This window comes from Harpegnathos saltator, unplaced genomic scaffold (assembly GCF_003227715.2).
Source record: "Harpegnathos saltator strain DR-91 unplaced genomic scaffold, Hsal_v8.6 scaffold834, whole genome shotgun sequence".
In the NCBI taxonomy this organism is placed as follows: Eukaryota; Metazoa; Arthropoda; class Insecta; order Hymenoptera; family Formicidae; genus Harpegnathos; species Harpegnathos saltator.
In genome coordinates, this window is record NW_020230687.1 from 104044 (window position 1) to 125549 (window position 21506).

Consider the following 21506-nt stretch of genomic DNA (forward strand, 5'->3'; position numbering starts at 1 on the left):
TCATGCAATGTACTTAGATTTTATTTAAGAATTAGGTTTTTGTTTTCTCAGATGAATCATATAATATATGTAATATTGTATTTGTAATCATAATTTAACTGAAAAACACATTTAATTCTAAATTCAAATCTGGATATTTCATGCAGACAAGTTTTAAGTAACGACTGTTAATATGACAAATATTTAGTGATACTGCACTCTCAAATGTGCTTTGACAGTAATGCATTATCGAGAGACAGACGCGGTAGCGCGGTGTCACGTTAGTGCCAAGTATATCTGCGAAAGATGCTATATACTATACTATGTATCTTTTCTGACGCGAAATGACCTTTTGGACTTTATGATCAGAATTATTGTTCTGCAGAAGGTAAGTATAACTTAAAATTGGTAATAATTTTGCATGACTAATAACTATATATAACTACAAGAAATTAGTTATGAATAATAAATTAATATAACGGTAAGATATATTATTTACTTCATATTTATCATAATATATATCGTATCAAACCCAAACAGCCAGTTGAGAGAAAGGGAGATCTAATACGACCTAACAACAAAAAGAGAGAAACATTAATCTATTTATAAATTGCCATTGCGCGCGTTCTCTCTCTCTCTCTCTCTCTCTCTCTCTCTCTCTCTCTCTCTCTCTCTCTCTCTCCCCCCCTCTTTACCTCCCTCGCGCTCTTCTCGAAGGATTTCATGACGTTAATTTTAGTTTTGGCGGAGACGATGTCGCGGCTAGCTGCGCAAGAATACATCTAGTCAAGATAACACTCGATTGTGTACGAATGCTCTGATATTAAAACGTTAAGTGTACTTCGCGTTATACACCGTGTCAGTCGACACTATTACATCGAGTGCCCATTGTAGCTGTGATATCGTCGTGAAAAGTAAGTGACAGAAGTAGTAATTTTGCTGACACGAATATCTCGAGGATTCTACGCACGACTCATTAAATAAATTTGTTACCGGAACAGATCCAAACTAGAGATGTGTACCTTACTGAACTCAACGAAGAAATCAAAGACAGTAAATTAGTGAAGTAAAGCGCGACGCAAACGAATTCATCATGGAAAACATTTGGAGTGACAGTACCGTTGGAGAGCGAAAGGATCTTGCCCCTATAATAGAGGAAGAGGATAAAGGTCAAGCAAAAGGTTTCTCTTCAATCTCTTTTTACTATCTCTCTTCTTCTGATCATTTCATTGCCCCGGCATATGAAATCAAAAGAATAATATTAAAGGATCAGACATATTAACTTCAAATTAATCAGACATATTGTACCAATTATAAAATCGCTTCGGATAAATTAATCGCGCAATTAAGTTAGTATAATTAGTATTCGGTTATGGAAAACCGAAATTTAGCTAATATTGGCAAAAAAGTAATTTTTGGATAAGTGCAAAATTTTGATGCATTTTGTGATAGAAAAATATTACACAGACTAAGAATTTTATTAAAAACGATTTATTCTCATTCTCTACCAAGTAACCATTAAAAGTATGGTCTTCTAACGGCATATTATATATTCGCATGTTTATAAGTATTACTATAAAACTGAATCAGTTACGATATTTTTGAGAAATTCGTCAAAACTTGTACTCACCCAATGCACTAAGAATTGTAGAGCTTTACAATTTAACCATTTGAAGCATACCTTTCTCTGTTCAATAGTTTTTCATGAAAATTTGCATATAATAGTTTTTGGTGTTGCTGATTATGAATTCGCTGTCGGAATTTCGAAATTCAAGATGGCGAATCCAAGACGGCGGACTAAATTTTAAAAGATTTTTTATTTCCATGAAAATTGGTACATAGGGGTTTTTGGGGTCGCTGATTATGGATTCGCTGTCGAAATGTCGATATTCAAAATGGTGGATCCAATATGGCGGACCAAATTTTAAAAGATTTTCGATTTCCATGAAAATTCGTATATGGGGGTTTTTGAGGTCGCTGATTACGGATTCGCTGTCGTCTGTGTACAAAAGGAAGAAGCTTTGTGGCCGCTCAAAACAAAAATAAAAAGTCTAAAAAATTGAAATAAGAGAAAACAAAAAATTATGAAAGCATTAAAATAAGAAAAGAAAAAAAGCGAAAAGAACGACAAAAAATAAAACAAATAGCAGAAGGACAAAAAATAACAGAAATTAAAAAATAACAACAAACGAAGAACCAGAAACAAAATAAAAAATAAGACGAAAATAAAAATTTTCATAAATAAAAATAGACATTTTTTTAGATTTTATTTGAAATTTTCAGCATTGGATACTGTTATTTATCGGATTTCATAGGTTGGCAAAACTGCTCCAATTCTGACAGAGGATTCATGACAGCGATCCTGAAAATTTTTATATACAAATTTTCATGAAAATCAAAAATTTTTTAAATTTTTGGCCCGCCATATTGGATCTGCCAACTTGAATTTCGAAATTCCGACAGCGGATTCATTATCAGCAGCCCCAAAAACTTCTATATACCAATTTTCACGGAAATTGAAAATTTTTTAAATTTTGGTCCGTTATTATGAATTTCGAAATTCCGTCAGCAGATTCATATCGCAATCAGCGACCCTAAAAATCCTTGAATACAAATTTTTATGAAAAACTTTTGAATAGAAAAATGAATCTTCAAAGTTTTAAAAGGTATTGCATATATGCAACACTATGCCGCAAAGGGTTAAGATTTGCCCGGAGTCACACAAAAGTCATGACATTCAGACAGATACTTTAGTTTAACGCATAACTTGGCAGATGTCTGATAGATTCTTGCGATCGAGAGATCTGCCGTAATTCGATATTAAAATCGCACGACTGGTCAGTACACTGCAGTTATATCTCTGATGGAGAAATAAGTGGCCCGCTCAAAATAGATTGCTTTAACTATGGACCGCTTGACTGTCGAAGATCTACGTTCATTGACTCGACTTCGCTCGATGTGTCGTCGAATTGTTGTTTCCATTCCTGTTAAAATATACACGGGATTGGAAAAGTTAATTTTTAAAAGTGACATCATTATTATTCGTTATCTTTTGAAAAAGATAACTCGTTAGCATTATCGTTCTTTATTTTGAAAAAGAGAACATGTTACTGTTATATTTATTTAAAGAATAACGATTTACTATAAAAAGTAAGTTACTATAAAAAGTTTCCGTTTATTTCTTTATTTAATTTTGGAGACTTTTTGTTATAATTTGTTACTATGTATCTTATGCTTATTGATACTACTCTAAATTTCTAATCTCTCTTTCTTTCTCTAAACTTCTAATTTCATTCTAGATTTCTTGAGGAAAAATTTTATTTAAGAAGTAAAGTAATAACCAAGTTACTAAAATTCAAATGATTTACTAATTATATCAAATGAATTTTCTATTCTGAATCATGGAGTGATTATTTTTATTTTAAGTTGAAGAATAAATCTCTGTCTGATGTACTTCATTGTCAGATGAATAAATTCATTTTAGTTAAAATATTCACTTAAATGGGGATAAAATTTGATTTAAATCATTCATTTAAAATAACTGTTATTAATCATTACTGGAAGAACATTACTTAGTAAATGAAAGTTATGGTAAAAGCGTTACAAATAATACCTTATTTCTCAACTCTGATATGTAGATATATGTTGTATCGAATTGAACACGACTTGACACCAAAAAAGATAGACAAGTGCGTCTGGAAAACTTCGACAGCCATCGCGCTGATAAAAACTTCTTGAACTTCTCGGCGCAGAATAAAAAAAGATTGACCGTAAATCTAAATCTAGGTTCACAGTCGGATTCGTCGGACGCAGCCTCGACTATTAAGCGCTGGAACAGTCGATGGACGCCTTCGGAGGGTTACGATTCGTCGGGAACGTCGTCGAATTCTGAAGAAGGTGACGAATACATCGAGGATTATCCGCGAGGTATCGGCGTGGGCTTGTCGGAACCGCTGATTACATGCCGGACAGCTTACCAGTCGCAGGAATGTCTGTGTCAGGTAGATCTAAAATAGAGAGATCCAGCATCGAGAGAGGTCACACCAACATACCAACTGACGTTCACTTAACAAGCATATGTTTCATTATACATGCGAAATTCGCAGAGCGAGTTGTACTTTCGCATATATATTTTTCATTCGATTCGCGAAATAATTATACATGAAATGCAAATGAGATAAAGATAAATAATTTAAGACTTTGTTGATATGAAATAAAAAATGAAAAAGAGACCAATAAGAAATTATATGGATTAACTGTTATTAGTGCACAATGGAACTACACATACATATACACACTCACACGCACACATACACACATACACATACAACCATTATAAAACTATATAATTATATATTATGTAATTTAATAATATATAACTAATTGTAATATTGTAATCATAATGCAATGAAACAAAAAGTTCAATATTATCCAAATAATTTAAGATACGTAGTTTCAAAGGCAATGATTTAATCTATTTCTGATTCTTATTGACTCATTTTTTAACTATTAAGTGAAATATCTTTCTCTGTAAGATATTGATAATATTGTTGTAGGCTTGCTTGCTTGGCTATGCTAAGATGATAGCACTTCAAGGGAGTATGCCTAATATTTGTGCGTCCACCGATATGTCTAATACCTGTCCGACATCCGTTCATCTGAGAAGTTTCCCATCCCTCTGCGTCATGCCGTGTACAAGGTCACTGTTTATTTCGTCGTAATCTTTTACATTTCACCGTGTACTTTCAATCGATTACATAAACTCTCATCAATTTCTTTTCTTACGAATTATTACGACGTTTCTAGCGAGCTCACGCATCAAACTGTGAAGGAACACGCAAAAGGCCTCGGTTACTATCCGCATGTTTGTCATGCGCAGCAGAATCTGATGTTTATGAAGGAGCGTCAGATACATGCGGGTAATAGGACAAACAGTACAACGTCTTTGCCTGTAACCTCGATGGGTAGATGTGGCGGTTCTCTAGATAGAAGACGTCGCAGACTGCGCAGCAGAGTGGATCGCGATCAGAGGACTATGTCTCATAATGATTTGATCTGCCACGAAAAGGACAAACCGCATCACTACTGTTCGTTGCAACAGTTCCACTGCGGAAGCAATATGTGCATGAATAATTGTCATAGTAAAATCGAGGTATACTGTATAAGAGAGTTCTCAAATAAAATCGTATGCGTTATATGAACTATGAATTATTTCCCGACCCTGCTCGTTGAACTACGAGATTTCCATGTTACATAGTTTCTTTGAAGCAGCGAGCTTTTAATTCTTATTAATCGTATGTTAATGATCGACTTGCTAAATTGTTTTTCAGGAACGACTGAGAAAGTTGGAGAGTGAGCGCGGAGCATTGCACATGGAGGTGTCAGTCTTGTCGGAACAGGTTGACGCTCAGTCAAGTAAAATTCAAGAATTGGAGAGCATGTTGCAAGACAAGAAAGACTCTCTGAGGCAGATGGAAGAAGTGTTGCAAAAAGTGAGATACCAAGATGATTTTATATTATTGATATTTACCAGAATATTATAAATTTGTATACAAATAGGCTTTATATTTGCTCATTTTAAAGGAGATTCTGTCGAGGAGCGCCTTAGAAACGCAAAAGTTGGAACTACTCACCTCTTTATCTGAAATGAAACTTAGGCAAGCTAGTTTGGAGCATGAGAATCTAGCGCTACGCAGTGCAAGTCCCTTATCAAATGTTAGTATATATATTTATACTATGTTATAAATTCTTGGGGGAAACTGAAGTCTTTGGCCGCAAAAATAGAGTCCACTCTGAAAAGGAGCATTGAGATATGAAAGAATGAATATTATAAATCTCAATATTAACGCATTATGGTCTATTATTCTTTTTTTAAAAACTTTCTTTGGTACATAAATAAACAACGAGAAGATAAATTCCTCGTGTAAAACATTTTTCCATTTCAAATTGATATGAAATATAACTTATAATTCATTTCACAAGAAATATCAATTACAAATTCGATTAAGTTCGATTAAATTCGGTTAATTAAGATAATATTATGTTTTTAGGGTGAAAGGTTCAGCAGACATACCGGTCAATATAGCAGTCTTCCTAGGCCACCAACATTCAAAAAAGGTGTTGTATTTGGTAAGGTTCCAAATTTAGTCTCGGGAGCACATACAACGGTACCCTTGGCTGTTAGGGGAGTCTCTGCGAGATGTCTGTCCGCTCCCATTTTAGGTTCCGATCGATCTTTATCTAAGCATGCGGTGTCATGTTTAAGTGTTGTTAACATTCCGCAGCAATATTAATTGACAGTAACATGCATGTCGTTATGTTTAGCTAGGCAATAATTCGCTTGTAAAACTACTTAATCACATTATTTTTATTTGATATCGTATTATTTTTATTTAATATCGTATTATTATCTAATTATTTGTACATATTATATACACACATAACTATCATCGTATTAAAAAGACAAGCGTAGGTACAAATGAATGTTGTATACCATAGCGGAAGAAGAGAAAACCATGATCGGTGAAGCGAGTGCGCAAGTGGAACCGCCGTCACCGAAACCACTCGCGGAACTTACCATTGAAGAGATCAACGATTGGTTAGCTTGCCTCGGTTTGGAATGCTACGCTGCCGAGTTGAGACGATGGGGTGCCACCGGACTGAAATTACTGGACGCTACGCAGGTTCAATTGGAAAAAGAGTTGGATATAAAGAACGCTCTGCATAGAAAGAAATTGCTTTACGCTATAGAATCGGAAAGAAGCAGCGGGACGGGGTTTCTTGGTTCTCACAAGGTTACTGATATGTTGCTTTACATCTACATGTTACAAGGAGCTGAGATTAAAGATATTTGATGTCGACAGATGGACAGTGCAGCTGTGCTACGGTGGCTGGATGATATCGGATTACCTCAACACAAGGAAGCCTTTCATAACGCGAAAGTTGACGGTAGAGTTTTGCACAGACTGACTACGGAGGACCTTTTGAATCTCGGAGTGACCGCGCAGTTACATGCTGCCAGTTTAAGACGTGGGATTCAGGTACTTTATATACTTATACAGGTACTTATGATATAGAGTAGAGCTGGCCACGATCTGCACATTTCGGGCGAAATTCAGTAGGTGACGCCTACCGTCCCCCTCGCACCGCTCCGCGCTCAGCGGCCGTGGTGACGATCGCGGTATACTCAGGCCCGTCGCTGTATAAGAAATCAGCTGGGGCGTCACATTATCATTAAGATTGTTTCCTCGTTTAATAATCACGTTAAATATATATATATGTTTATGCATTATATATGTATGTATGTATGTATGCATATATATATATATATGTACATATATACATATATATATATGCATATATATATGTGTGTATATATATATATGTATATACATACATATATATATATATATATATGTATGTATTAAACACGTAAGTACTAAACACGTAAGTATTAAACACGTAAATATATATTTTAAAGTAATTATTAAACGAGGAAACAATTTTAATGATAATGTGACGCCTCAGCTGATTTCTTATACAGCGACGGGCCTGAGTATACCGCGATCGTCACCACGGCCGCTGAGCGCGGAGCGGTGCGAGGGGGACGGTAGGCGTCACCTACTGAATTTCGCCCGAAATGTGCAGATTGTGGCCAGCTCTGATATAGAGATTACATTGTACAACGATTTTGTGACGATAGAACGATCTGTCTCTCCGAGCAATCCAATCAGACACCCATTTTTGCACGTCCTCATAATTATTAAAATGTGTATGTGTCAAAGCGTGTTGCACTGATCGAAATAGATGGTAATCAGATGATACTAGATCTGGAGAGTACACTGGGTGCGGAAGGATTTCCCATTCGAGCTCTAACAATGTTTAACGATTGAAGCAACATGTGGGCGAACATTACCGTGCAAAAGAATCACTTTGCGTCTATTGTTGGTCATCGTTGACCTTTTTTACATCAATTCATCGTTCAATTTGTTCAATTGTTGCTGATATTGCTCCCCCGTAACTGTTTCATTTGGCTTTAAAAGTTCATAGTACACCACATCTTCCATATCTTATCAAGTACAGAGCATTGCTTTGGACCGTGAATATTCCGTTTAGGTGTCGATGTTGATAATTGTTCTGGATTAACCCATGATTTTTGTCGCTTTGAATTATCAAAATAAGTCCACTTTTCATCTCCAATTACAATTCGCCACAAAAAACTTTTTCTATCTGGCAAGTAAAGACATGGCGATATTCAAACGATTTGCAATGTCACTTTCACTCAATTCATGTGGAACTCATTTATCTTCCTTTTGAATTTTTCCCATGGCATGTAGGCGTTTAGAAATTGTTGATTTACAACGTTGAGTTGTTCAGCCAATTTGTTCTGTTTGAGTAGTGTTTTCATTCAATAATGCTTGCAATTCAGAATCTTCAAATATTTTTGGTTGATCAGTACGTTCTTTGTCACTCAAATCGAAATGACCACTTTTGAATTGTTGAAACCAAAATTTACAGTTGGAGCATGATGGAGACTCGATTACTATAAGTTGTAACAAGCATTTCATGAACTTCAATTATCGATTTTTCCAAATTAAACAAAAAAATAATGAATATCGAAAATGCAATTTTGTACGATCCATTTTAGACGTGTATAAACAATGAAACTATCAGTAACAATAGCGCGAAAACTGTCATATATCATAGAGAAATATCAAATCTTTTAGTGTTGCCAAATTTCAATATTCGTACTAACCATTAACTTGTTACTAAAGCCATCTATTGTTAGGGACCAGAACTAATTCAACTTCCTAATATTTTTGCTACTCATTGAATATAGAACAAACACAGAATAATATTGATATAGATTTGTGTTATTATATGAAAAACGTCCGTTGTAAATTATGTAACGATTTATGTAATTTTATATGATATTTAATTCATGGATATGAATTGCAGGTTTTACGGGACTTAAATTTCGAGTTTGACAATCTGGAGAGAAGATCTGTGAACGGGAATGGAGCCGATGGTACTAATGTGACTCTCTGGACGAATCATCGTGTGATGGAATGGCTGCGAGTGGTGGATCTTGCGGAATACGCACCGAATATGCGTGGATCCGGTGTTCATGGCGGTCTAATGATTCACGAGGGCCGATTCACTTCCGAATTACTCGCCACATTACTCAGTATTCCACCGGCAAAGACTTTGCTTCGTAGGCACTTGACAACTCATTTCAATCAAATCCTAGGCAGAGAAGTGGTTCAGCATAAAAGGGAAATAGAGAGCACACTCGGCTTTGTTCCATTGACGCTTACCGCTAGACTGAAGGTGCGGTCATGCGTTTTGTTCGTCGTAATTTGTTTTACTGTTACGTCTACGCTCTCCATTTGCGCACACTATTAATTCAAATTGAGTCCTTAATTCGTGGAATGGTACCGATCCGTCAAAAATGTCGGGTTTATATTTTATTGGAAAGAATTGTCACAAGCAATATTCTTCTGGCTTGTCTCAGTCGCGGATTCGCTCCTGTCACTTTTCCCGCAGCATCCGTAGCTTCTCCATTGCCTGAAGAGTCTCTCGCATTCTGCGTCTCTCTTTGCATGGCTCTCTGGCATTGGTATGATAGAGAGCAGGATGCCTCAAGAACTGCCGATATTTTTCCTCGCATCTTCTTCGACGCGTGCACCATTTCACCACACTTTTATAAACCCGTTCACGATTTGCCCGACGATTCTGATCCCAGACGAGCCCCCAAAATGTTGCGCTTCGCGCACGCCCGGGGAAGTAAAAAGATAATTTATATAAAAACGATTTAAAAAAGGACTCATTCGCTACACGTCTTAAGAGTTCGCCGACTCAAGCGCGACTCTCGATTCTCGTTGTTATAAACAAACATCCAGACAATAGCTAACTATGCCGCCACTCGCTATCACCGTCTTTTATTAAATTAATGTCTCAGCCCTGGGGACGCAGACGTAACATTACATTATATTATTATATTATTATTATCTTATAAGTAACTTGATAATCCTTTCCTGTTTCTTTTAAGCAGGTACCAAAGAAATCTCAATTCACTTTGAAACGTAAAAAAAGCAAAAGCGAAATGGATTTTGGCAATTTGGTTTGCCCGTTGGAGGCCTCACCACCAGGTACCCCATCAACACCTTCGTCAACACCGGGCAGCCCTAACTTAAACTCACCCACATTCTAACCACAATTAAAGCTTCATTCAAATAATCATCTAAACTAACTTGTAAGTCTAACTCGACTAATGATACGAGAACTGCATTACAAATATAAAAAGTCACATTTCTACCAATTATATATCGCATCGTCGTACTTTTGATATAATTCACATCTTTGCAGACATCATGTGACGCAATATAATCTCCGCTAAATTCCGTCATCATAATTTTGTATCTATATATGGAATGTGAGAACAAAAATTACTGATATGTTATCATTTAAATTTAAAAAATTCTAGGCTATATACATAGTGATTTCTATATTAAAAAGTTGCTTATCGTTAGTATTTTACTTATTTTTGCAAATAAAATATACGTTTACTCTGTTATAATATGTAGATACTTTTTTTGAACTTGTGAAATTATCGAATTAGAGGCATTTATATTATATTAATCACTTCTGACATGTTACTCTTTTGGACATTGTTCACTTAAAAGGTACTGTGCTTTTCAGACTTGGAGGATACTGGGCAAAGGAAAGTTATAGGTTGCATATGAGCGGATGAACTACGAATTGATTTATTCACGACGATAAAATATATATCGATGGATATTTATATATTTGTATTCAAAGCGATGGCACGCACGCGTGTGCAAAGAAATGTCAGAGAATCTCCTGGGACCAGTTATCCATATTGTAAATTAGATAGTCACTGTCAAAATGCGCACTTAGAAATAAGCTGCTTATTCGAGAACTAATTTCAATATCGCCAAAGTCTCATTAACATCATAGACTAAAAGATTTGGAATTAATCATTTTAGAGAGGATAAATATTTTTATTACAACTTACTTTAATCATAAAGTATCATGAACTAAAAATAAAATACTAAATTTATATCTACTATATCATGTATTATTTTATACTTTCATAATTTTATATTTGTCCTAATTAATAATTGTCTTAAAATTATTTCTCATAATCGTTTTTTATATATAATTCTGTCATTTTCATGTTATTCAATATATCATTCTTTAACTAGTTGCTTCTGAATTTTACACATCAAATGATATAAAATTTAATAAAGTAGGGGATAATTATAAACTAAACATGTAATATTGAAGCAAAATTGAAAAGAAGCATAGATGCTTTTTTTTATTGATATATGAGTTCTATGAAATCTTCCTTGTATACATATATGTAATATCTCCTACACGCAAATCTTTCAAACAATGTTATGTTTACTATAAAATTATGAAGTTTTCGTTAACGGTGGGGAAATCCATCATGGATACCACCTACCCTGGAAGGGACCAGTGGTTATGCCGGACTCCTATCGGCTAAAACCCCATCGAAGTGCCTATTTGAAGTCTGTATGGGGGTATCGGAGGAAGGGTTGCCCCAGTACTTCTCCGTCCATCCCCGATCTCTGAGACCCGGAGGCCTGTCCCTATCGCCGCGCCAACCTGGCGCAACGCTCGACCAGGCCAAACCCGGTCACCACCACTGTCAGCCCATCCAAAACGGGATCGGCTGGTCTTAAGAAGGTAGGACGGCACTTAAACCCTTTCCTCCCTCCCCATCTCCCTTCGTATCGGAGGTGGGGCTTAGGGAAGCAGGACCCGACCTCCACCGGGCTATCCCGCTCCCCTCCCCCCCGTGATTTCTCACAGGGGACCTGACCATCTGCTGGCCGCCAACTATAGAGAGACTAACCTCCCTCCTCGGTCGCAGTCAACCTCACCGCAGTGATGTCAAATGCAATATATTGCGATGCTACAGCGCATACGTGAGATGACGTAGAGCTCGCTGCTTGAGTAAAAAGCCCCAGTATCGTATCTTTTTTAAGGTATTATAGCGCCCGTATTATACTATGTATTGAGAATTGCAATCGAGTAAATTAGATAATCTAAATCGTGGTTATTTTAATTGGTCTGATAGTAATTCTCAATCTATAGTCTAATATGAGTCTAATATAAATATTATGTAACAGTTACATAGTTGAGTGAAAAATTAGAATGTTAACGTAACGTCCTTCTATCTGGTGCTGACCGGGCATGGGTGCTTCAGAAGGTACCTGCGCCAGATCAGGAAGGAGCCCACCATCCGATGCCACCACTGCCCTGTGCTGGAGGACACGGCGCACCACACACTGGTTGCATGCCCGGCATGGAGCCAGGAGCGCCGTGTCCTGGCCAGGGCGGTGGGATGCCGTGAGGGGGGACTCTCGCTCCCGCACATGGTGAACGCCATGTGCGGGAGCGAGGAGGCATGGTCAGCGGCAGCCTCCTGCAAGGACGTGATGTCCAAAAAGAAGGCCGTCGAGTGGGAGCGTCAACCCGGGAGGCGGCGCAGGGATCGACGCTCCCGGGAGGGGGGGGGATCGGCAGTGAGCCCGAGGTAGAGTCGGCCGAGGAGGAGCGGCCACCGGTCAACTGGAGGCCACCCTCTCGGCCGCCTCGGGTCCGACTCCGGATACGCCGGGGAGCGGGTGGTGGTGAGTGAGTGAGCCCGCCCGCCCTCCTCGTGTGTCGGTAGGGTCAGGGAAAAATGGGAGTCCAGTTGGGGATGATTTCACTCCCCTATACTACCCCCTTCTAAAGGGGGAGTAATGGGGGGTACGGGGGGACGGTAGATATCCCCTTCCCCTAAGATAAAACCAGAAGACCAACCCGACCGGGGATTCGGTCGGGGGACTGCACTCCGGACTCCCTTGGTGGGACGGGGTGCGGTACTCGAAGCGAGGGGCTCCCGGAGAGCCCTGGGGCCGGGGTGTTGGGGAGGGAATGCGGGAGCAGTCCCCCTAACTCCCCTCATAACGGTCCGAATGGTAGACATCCCGCAGGGGTTTTAGTCGGTAAGAGTCCGACATAACCCCCGGCCCCCCCAAAGGTCAGGGGTATCTATAAAGGATTTCCCCTGCGTTACCAAAAAAAAAATGTTAATGTAACGTAACTGTTACTTAATATCCACTGAAATTATAATGTTAATGTAACAAAATTTAGTATCCACTGAACAATATAACCTAAGATAAGGCATTCGCGCAAGAAACACGGGAAAACTACGCTGCAGCCTGGAAGACAGCTGATCGGATAGCGTGGGCCCCTTTATGGACCCTGCGATGCGCTTTATTGTCGTCATTGGCATAAAGCTCCTACGCCATCTCACGCATGTGCTGTAGCATCGCAATATATTGCATCTGACATCACGAATGCCCCACCGAGCACTTAGTGTCCGACTCGTAAGTCTACCCTCCTCGCGGCTCAGCCCCGAAGCAGGACCCCCAGCGCACGTACGCTCACGCCTAACGGCGGCGCGAGCTCGCTCCCCGCTTGCTCGCTAGCAGCCGACCATCACGGGCCCCGCGCACCAGGAGTGTTCCCTATTCGAGGGTGCCCCTATCGAGAGGGCCAACCATCCGTCGGTCGCCAGGTGTTGCGCAGCAGTTGTCCGGGGCACGACTACACCTGACCCACATTCAACCGCCGCGCTCCAACCACTGCCCTCGAGCATACTTGCCTAGCCGCAGTCCAACGCGGTATCGCGGGCAGGGGCGCTGCGTCTTCCCCGCCCATGAGCCATACGTCGGTCCGCAGCTTAGCTGGTTGTTGATTACCGCCTCCCTGGCGGCATCAAAGAGGGCTTCACCGGGATATCGGTAGGCGCCTTCCGGGTTACCCCAGACAGGCACCCATTTCAGCACCCGGAGCACTCACTTTTCCGGAAGGGCCAATTCACTCAAAGTTCGCACCTCTTCTGGACGCGGGCCAGGGTGGCTGCCATCGCGGCCCGTCTCCTCAAAGGTACATTCCTGTCACCGACCCTCCTCCGGAAATTACTCATGCAACAATCACACTCACATTCATTTGGATGGTCAAGCCATCCTCCCTCAGGGAGTCCGCCCCCCCCCCGCGCACCCCCGCCACAGCACCGGACGAGCTTTAAAGTTCCGGGCGTTAAGGGACACCGCCCCGACCAGCTTGGGTGGACGATTTTTTACCACAATGCTTAGCAGACCGGGCCAGCGCCCTCAAGCGCCCAAGGGCACCCCCCAGCACCAAGTCCGAGGACCCCGAAGGCCGAGACACGCTCCCTAGGGTTTTGCCTCCGGATCACGCCCGCGTGGAGGAACTAGACCACACGGGATCAACCCCAAGGACTTCATATATGGTCGGCTGCCTCACTAGGTTAACGAATCCGAGTTTTGTATTGGGTTCTTCCTTCCCTTTGTTCGGATGTGTGGCACCACCAGACTGACAGGCTCGATCGCCCGGGTTTTTGCTTTGGGTTGCCTTCCCCTCGTTGGGTTTCTGGTTTCCCAGACTAACGGACACCATCATCCGGGTTTATTATTCGGGGTTCTTCCTTCCCCTAGTTCCGAATGCCTGGACTGCCAGGCTCACGAGCCCGGACGCCCCTCCAGCCCCGAGTCACCACCCAGCGCAGCCCGCTGCGGGACGAATCCCTATTTTTCATCCTGTGCGGCATCGTAGTAGCGGGAACCGTCGGTGGAGCCTCCCGGAATCGTCCCGCCGCCGGGGAACATTTCATCTACACGGCGGAACATACGCTGAGCCGCAGCCGGATCGACTACGGCACTTGCACTCTTACTTTCACACTTGGATGGCCAAGCCATCCTCATCCTGCGGTCTTCACCCCAAGGGCACCCCCAGAGCCCCCTAGCCAGGGCCCTCTTAGGCCGGCAGGTTCAGCGGACTGGGGACTTGGGGGGGGACCCAACCCCGGCCCCATCCCCACCCACCGACCACCCGCTTCCCCCGCCGGCCAGGGCCACCGTATCTGTAATGGGACCAGAGACCCAAGACAGGGAGGACCCCGCCGGATGTTGCCCCATTAGTTGTCCCCTCGTGAAAGATCAAGCTGCCACACTAGTACGATGACAAGGACTTTGTACCTTGGTCGGCCGCCTCCCTAGGCTAACGAGTCCGACACCCTCCCCCCCAGGTTTGTTCTTCGAGGTTCTTCCTTCTCCTTGGTGCGGTCTGGGAAACCAGACTCACGAGCCTGACCGGTTTTTTACGGAGTTTCCTCTCTGGTTTGGTCGCCCGAAGGCTGACGAGCCCAAATGCCCGGGTTTCTTAGTCGGGGTTCTTCCTTCCCCCTAGTTCGGATGCCAGGACCGCCTGGCTCACGAGTCCGAACACCCGATCACACACACATCCACACCGAATGACAACGTCATCCTCCACCCCTGAAGAGCCCGCCCCCGAGGGCACTACCAGTCCCTCTACCGGACCGGCTTTAAAGCCTCTGAATGCCAAAAGGCGCCGGCCCGCGAAATAATGGAGGGAACAAGTAGTTATCCTCCCCCACAAGCCACGCTACGCCACAAGTACCCAGTGGCACCGGCATCGGCAACGGAACCGAGGGACCACTGATCGGAACCAGCTACGCCGGATGTTGCCCTCCAGTGACGTCCGTGTGGAAACCACACTGGATCTACCAAGAGGACTTCATACTGTGGTCGGCTGCCTCCCCAAGCTAACGAGTCCGACCCCCCGAGTTAGTTCTTCAAGGTTCTTCCTTCCCCTTGGTACGGTGGTCTGGGAAAACTTTTTTTTACGAGGAGGGAATTCTTCATGGATACCTCCTACCCTCGGGGAAGAGTAGGGGATTATGCCGGACTCTCACCAGTTGCTCCCAGGCTTCCTTTTTCGCCTCGATCGGCCTTGAGGGCTTCTCTCGCTCGGAGATAGCCCTCCTTTTCCCTCACGGCATCCCGTCTCGTCGCCGGGCCTGGGTGAACTCCCGTCTGGCTCAGGCGGAGGCCTCTTGCAGCTCGGCGATGGCCTCCGTCCTCCAGTATGCAACCCGTTGCCGACGGTGGTGGGACTGGGGCATCGCAACATCGCACACTGACGTTATGATGTCCACCATCTTCTTAACCCCCTCCAGGGGTTAGTATCCCACTCACCTAGCCCCTCTCCTAGGTGCCAAGTGGCCACGAGGATGGTCGCCTGGAACATGTCCGCGTTTAGCCGAATGAGGGCCCATCTCCGGGGAGAACTTCGGCCCCCCCCCCCTGGGCGGCAGTCCAGTCCCTACGGAGAAGCGGCGGGACCGAGAGACCAGACTATGTATCTATGATCAGACGTCTCGCCCCCGGTCACCACCGCCCACTCCCGAAAAATCCGGGCAGCCGAACGGGAAGCCCATGTCAAATCAATGATCGACTCCCCCTTCAGCCGCACACAGGTGCTGGCCGACCTCCTGTCATCAACAGGAGGTTGAGTCCCGCCGCCAAGCTGATCACGGCGTCGCCCTGGGGATCTCCCTGTCGAGGACCGCAACCCCACTCCATGGAGTGGGCGTTGAAGTCCCCAGCAACTACTACGGGTCGGGGGTGGCACTGCGGTGGGGGGATACCTTCCTGTGTTTGCAGGGAGAGGACCCCGATGTGGGGTTGGCCAACATGGCCACCGAGCAGCTCCGGCTTCCGAACCAGTCGAGATTGTTTACCGGGATCCAGAACGGCTTAGTGACCAACCCCAGCCCGGCGCCCAATTCCCTTAACCCTTGAACCAACAAGTCCTGAGCCCGCGCGCCATGGCCTAGGTTGGCCTCTAGAACCCGGAGGGGGAGGGCGTGAAATCTAAGCTTCCAGCCTATCCTCCGGGCTACCAATCTTTGCCCCCTCAGATGGAGCCTCCGGCAACACAAGTGTCGCACCGGCTCCATCCGGAGGGGTTTCGGCCATGGTGACCTCTACAACAGGCGCCTCCGCGGAAGCACAGGGAGTCCCTGCCTGTGTGCCCCCCTCCTCTGGGAAGTATGAGGAGGGGTCCACAACCTGTGGAGTCAGGGGGCGTCCTCTGACTCCTCTTTCCATAGAGCTGTCGGGTGCGTGCCGGTAGGCTCCACCCTCCTCACCTTCTCTGCTTCATCCCGGTCCTGCATCTCCTCCAGTCTCCAGGTCCATTGGCGCAGCGGCGTCCTCCTCGGTCGCCCCTCTCTTCCTCGAGGTCTTCTGCTGGAGTGGCTCCGATTGAGCTGGACCTCTGTTGTCCAGGGTTCGGGCTTCCTCCAGCCGCGGGTTCCGCTCCATCACTGGGGGAGAGACCGACCTGTCCTCCCTTCCCCCGTCCAGGATCCCTCGTTGGGGGGGAAGACCGGCCTCGTTTCCCCCTTCTTTCGTGCGAGGTCCTTCCGACTGATAGGGCGAGGGCCCCCTTATCTCTTCCCCGGTCCTTTGCTCCGCACCGGCCCCCTTCGGCTTCCCCTCCTCCCCCGATTCCTCGGGGGTTTGTAAGCCAGCCTACCGACCTTGTGGTTGGCCGGCCCGCCCCTCTCTGTAAACACCGCGCATCTCGCCGCGGCCACTTCACAGTTTTTGGCACGATGGCCGGGGTTACCGCAGCGATAGCATGTATCGCTGCGGTCGACGGCGTTATTGCATTGCTCGCACACGTGGCCGCGATCCAAGCACCTGTAACACAGCACCGCGCGAACGGGCAACGCCGCCACCCTGGCGCGGGTCCAGCCAATCTGGACCCGTTCCGCAGCAGCGACCCTAGCGGTCGCCGCCTGCGGACATCGTACCACCACTGTCGCCATCCCTCGCTGGGCCACACGGAGTTCACCTACAGACATCTCTGCAGGCAAACATCCCCAGCGAGGGACACAGCCTCCGCCACCTCCTGGGCCCCGATGGTCAGGTCCAGGCTGGTGATCCGCAACGCTGTGGTCCTGACCGGTCTTTGGACCCGATACTCGGGGCCCTTTTCCGCCGTCAGCTTGCGGAGCTCCTCCGCAAGCTGGTCGGCGGGCGCCCCGGCGTTGAGGCCAGGCACCTCTATAAGTAGTGTCCCTGTGAGGGCCCGGCGGATCCTGAGGAATCCCGGGATCCCCAGGTCCGCCTGCCTAATGTGGCGCCTGGCCCCAACGCCGGGGCGCCTGACGCGAGAACTCCGGAGGTTGCTGAAGGAGAGATCGACGGTCATGGAGGACAGGAGATCAGTAGACGTGGCCCCGGGGCTGGTGGTGCAGGCCGTGGCTTCCGACCCGGCGCCCTCCTGACCGGAAAGGCAATAGCCAATCCGGTTGGGACTGGGGGAGGGGGGCTGAGAGGCGAGCACCGGGGACAAAGTCTCAGAAAAGGAAAAGGCAAAAGGAGAGGCAGAAGGAGAGAAGGAAACAGGAGGAGGCAGCCAGGAGGTAGGAGACAACCAGACCAGGCCCGGCAGCCCTCAGAGGGAGGGGGAACTGGTGGTACGTGTCACCGGGGTACGTCAGGGCGACGGCGGCTGACCTCAGCTTTGTTCCCCCTTTTCGCTTCCCCGAGGCGGACTAGGGAGGAGGGTGGGGAAGGGGAGATCCTCCTTTCTCCTCCTTCTCCATCCTCCTCTTCTCTCTCTGGCTCCCCACTATTGTCCACGCCCTTTCCGCCGGCTCAGCATTGGGCTGGGATTGGTTGGCAGATCGGTAGGTGGACCCTCTCTCTTGTCCCGTCTGTCGGGAGTTCTTCCCAGGAGCATTCCTCTCCTCCCCCCTCGCACGCGAGCCGCCTGGGCGTATGTTATTTCCCCCTCCTTCTGGGGGCTGCCGGGCTCCTTCATTACCCCCTGTAGTGGAGGTCTTCGAACTGCTACCAGAACAGTGGCTTGCTCCTTCCTGAAAAAATCTAAATTATCGTCGTATGACATTGTTTCACCGACGTTCACCCTTCTCTCCTCCGCAGAGCTGGAGGAATCCCTGATCGGAGTTCTGGATACCCTCCTCCTCTTTGTCATCCTGGTCTTCTTGCGCCTGGATGGTCCGGTCTTATCCGGTTCTGCCGCTGAGGTGCAGCCGTCCGCCGTTATTTCTGCGTACGTCCTCCTTCCTGTGGGAGATGGAAGAGCGAGAGTGAGAGCAGTACCGGCTTCAGCCATCTTAGCCGCATTTGGCTCCTCAAGGAGCCTCCGATTTTCTGCCCTCACCCCTCTCAGCTCCGCCCGTAACCCCTCCATCTCCTTCCTGACCTCAGAGATGGCATCCTCCCCCCCGTCCTGTTCCGCGACCCTCGCAAGAAGGGTCGAACCGCCTCGAAGGTGGCCACCGCGCGGTTCAGCAGCGACACGAAGGTCCCTTTGAGTGTTCGGGACCTCCGTGCCACCAGCCGCACCGCGCCAAGTGCACGGCCTGCCTCCGAGGCCAGCTCTGCCGACCCGGCCTTCCTTAATAGTGCCCTCCAGACGGGATCCTTGAAGACCTCCTCGGCAGGGCGTATATTCTTCAGAGTGCGAAGGATGCCCCTGCCGAGGAGGTTCTCCGCCTCCTTCTCAAGGCAGTCCTCTGTCTCTGTTTTCTTCCTGACAGCCTCCGCCTTCCGCTTTAATCTAATGCCCACTCTCTTGCCGGTTGTTGCCGGCCTTCCCCTTGGATCCCTTTGCGGGACCAGAAAGACTGGGGAGAGGGGGGCTGCGGATGCACCTCAAAGAAAACCACGGAGCTCCCGCTCGTCTGCTCCCTTCTTCTCTTCGCTCCCTGGGTATTGATGCCGGTAGCGGTGCCCCTACAGGTGCTAGTGGTGGTATTGATAGTTGCAGCCTGGCTGGTGGTGGCCTGGTTCCTGCAAGCAAACCTCCCGCGCTCGTCTCTTACCTTCTGGATTTTAGATACCTGGGACAGTATTATGTCCGAGAGGATCGTCGGTTTCTCGGCGGCCCTCTCTTTAATCGCGTTCGTGTCCGCGTTGCCCCCCTTAGAACGCGTTCCCCCTTTTTTGCTAGAAAGAGGGCCTGGCCTATTTTCCCCCAGCGTTTTGACAGGGATCTTCGATCCCGTCCCCCGGGCCTCACTCGGTCCCTCGGTGGGTGACCGCCCCTCTTCACCCCGAGGTCTCACGCGGAACGTCTCCCGGCGGAGACTGCCCTTCCAGCGGGCGTTAGCCGGGGTTCATCTCACATTGGACGGCCGCCCACTCTTCTTGCCGTGTAGGCTCGTCTGACTAGCTCCCCGGCGGAAGCAGTCCCTTTGACCTCCACACGCGATCGAGGTCGAGGACCAGTTCCGGTTCTTATAATCGGAGAGAGGAGAAGGGGAAGTTACACTTACCCCACTTCTACTCCGGAAGAGGGGGTTATCCCCCTGGTTGTTCGGCCCGTCGTCTGTTGACGACATAGTGGGGGTCGGGACCGCGTCCCCACCATGACGCTGCGCAGTAACCAATGCCGCCCTGCAATCCGCGGTGCACTCCAGGGTTGGCCCATCGCTCGATGACGACGTGATGATAACTGGGACAATATTCTCACCTACACGCCGGTTCTCGGTACCGAGACCCGAGACGTTATTCGCTTGTGTTGACATAAGGATCCATCCAGGTGTCGGATTGTTACAAGCCCGACCCACTCGGGTTTGAATTCGGGGTTTTCCTTTCCCTAGATCGGCTGTCTACATAAGACTGACGAGCCCGCTCTGCCCGTGCTGTAGGGACCTTTGGGTCGTACAAGTACGACCCTCCAGTCCCTGGTTACCTCCTGGACGCAGCTGCCCATCCAGAAGTGGACGCCCCTAATAAGGTCCCTCTGTACAGACCACCTCGGCATGGTAGGACCTGCCAGGGGCCGAAACCCCCATCGGTACCGCTCTGTACGTCACTGGGACCCGCAAGCTCCCCCACCACGACAAAGTGGTGTCCACGGGGGAGGTGTGATGTATCCTTTTTCTTTCTCATAACAGTGGGGAAATCCATTATAGGATACCCCCGCCTCTTGGAGGGAGGCGGGGGTTATGTGAGGCTCTTACTCACTAAAACCCCACTGGGTGTTTACCGATCGGGCCGAAGTAGGGGGAGTCAGGGGAACTGCGCCTGCATTCCCTCTCCGACACCCCGGCCCCAGGGCTCATACGAAGAGCCCCACGCCCGACTACCGCGCCCTCCCGTCTCCCACAGAGAATTCAAGGCCGTGGTACCCCGGCCGATTTCCCGACCGGGTTGGCCTTCGGGTTTATATTTGGAGAGACGGGAACATCCACCCTCTCTCCACACCCCCCTCCTAATCGGCTACCAGCTTAGACGGGGGGCGGCGGTTTGAGGCCCATCCCCAAACGGGCCTTCACCCCCTCGCCTATCTCTACCGACGCGCGGGGAAGCTGGAGGGCTCATGTCCCTCCCGTCGCCCCTCCTATGCGCATCCGAAGGCGGGCCCGAGGCGGCCGAGAAGGCCCTCGACGAATCGGGGACGGTTCCTCCTCGGCTGGAGCCATCTCGGACCCGCTACCTATTTCCGGGGAGCGCCGCTCCCTCCGTTGCTGCCTGCGACGGATTCCAGGGCGACGCTTCAATTCGGCGGCCTCCTTCTGCGACATTACGTCCCTACAGAAGGAGATCGCCGCCCCC

General features: G+C 46.9%; 1 protein-coding gene across 4 annotated transcripts; it reads left to right on the plus strand.

Annotated features, from left to right (window-relative positions):
* The first annotated feature begins 234 nt into the window (after window positions 1–234).
* Liprin-beta (liprin-beta 1) lies at window positions 235–11030 on the plus strand. Of its 4 annotated transcripts, none has more exons than XM_025307163.1 (14): window positions 235–367; window positions 719–893; window positions 981–1160; window positions 3766–3980; window positions 4536–4678; window positions 4786–5131; window positions 5310–5471; window positions 5563–5694; window positions 6030–6201; window positions 6478–6773; window positions 6843–7040; window positions 8938–9309; window positions 10034–10130; window positions 10681–11030. In XM_025307163.1, exons 3-14 carry the CDS (start codon window positions 1073–1075, stop codon window positions 10722–10724), a joined length of 2265 nt encoding a protein of 754 aa, XP_025162948.1. In that variant the 5' UTR covers window positions 235–367; window positions 719–893; window positions 981–1072; the 3' UTR covers window positions 10725–11030. The 4 variants fall into 4 exon arrangements, with proteins under 4 accessions (XP_025162948.1, XP_025162946.1, XP_025162947.1 ...); XM_025307161.1 differs by having other exon boundaries at window positions 236–367; window positions 10034–10234; window positions 10681–11029; XM_025307162.1 differs by having other exon boundaries at window positions 236–367; window positions 6843–7019; window positions 10031–10234; window positions 10681–11029.
* Window positions 11031–21506: the final 10476 nt, after the last annotated feature.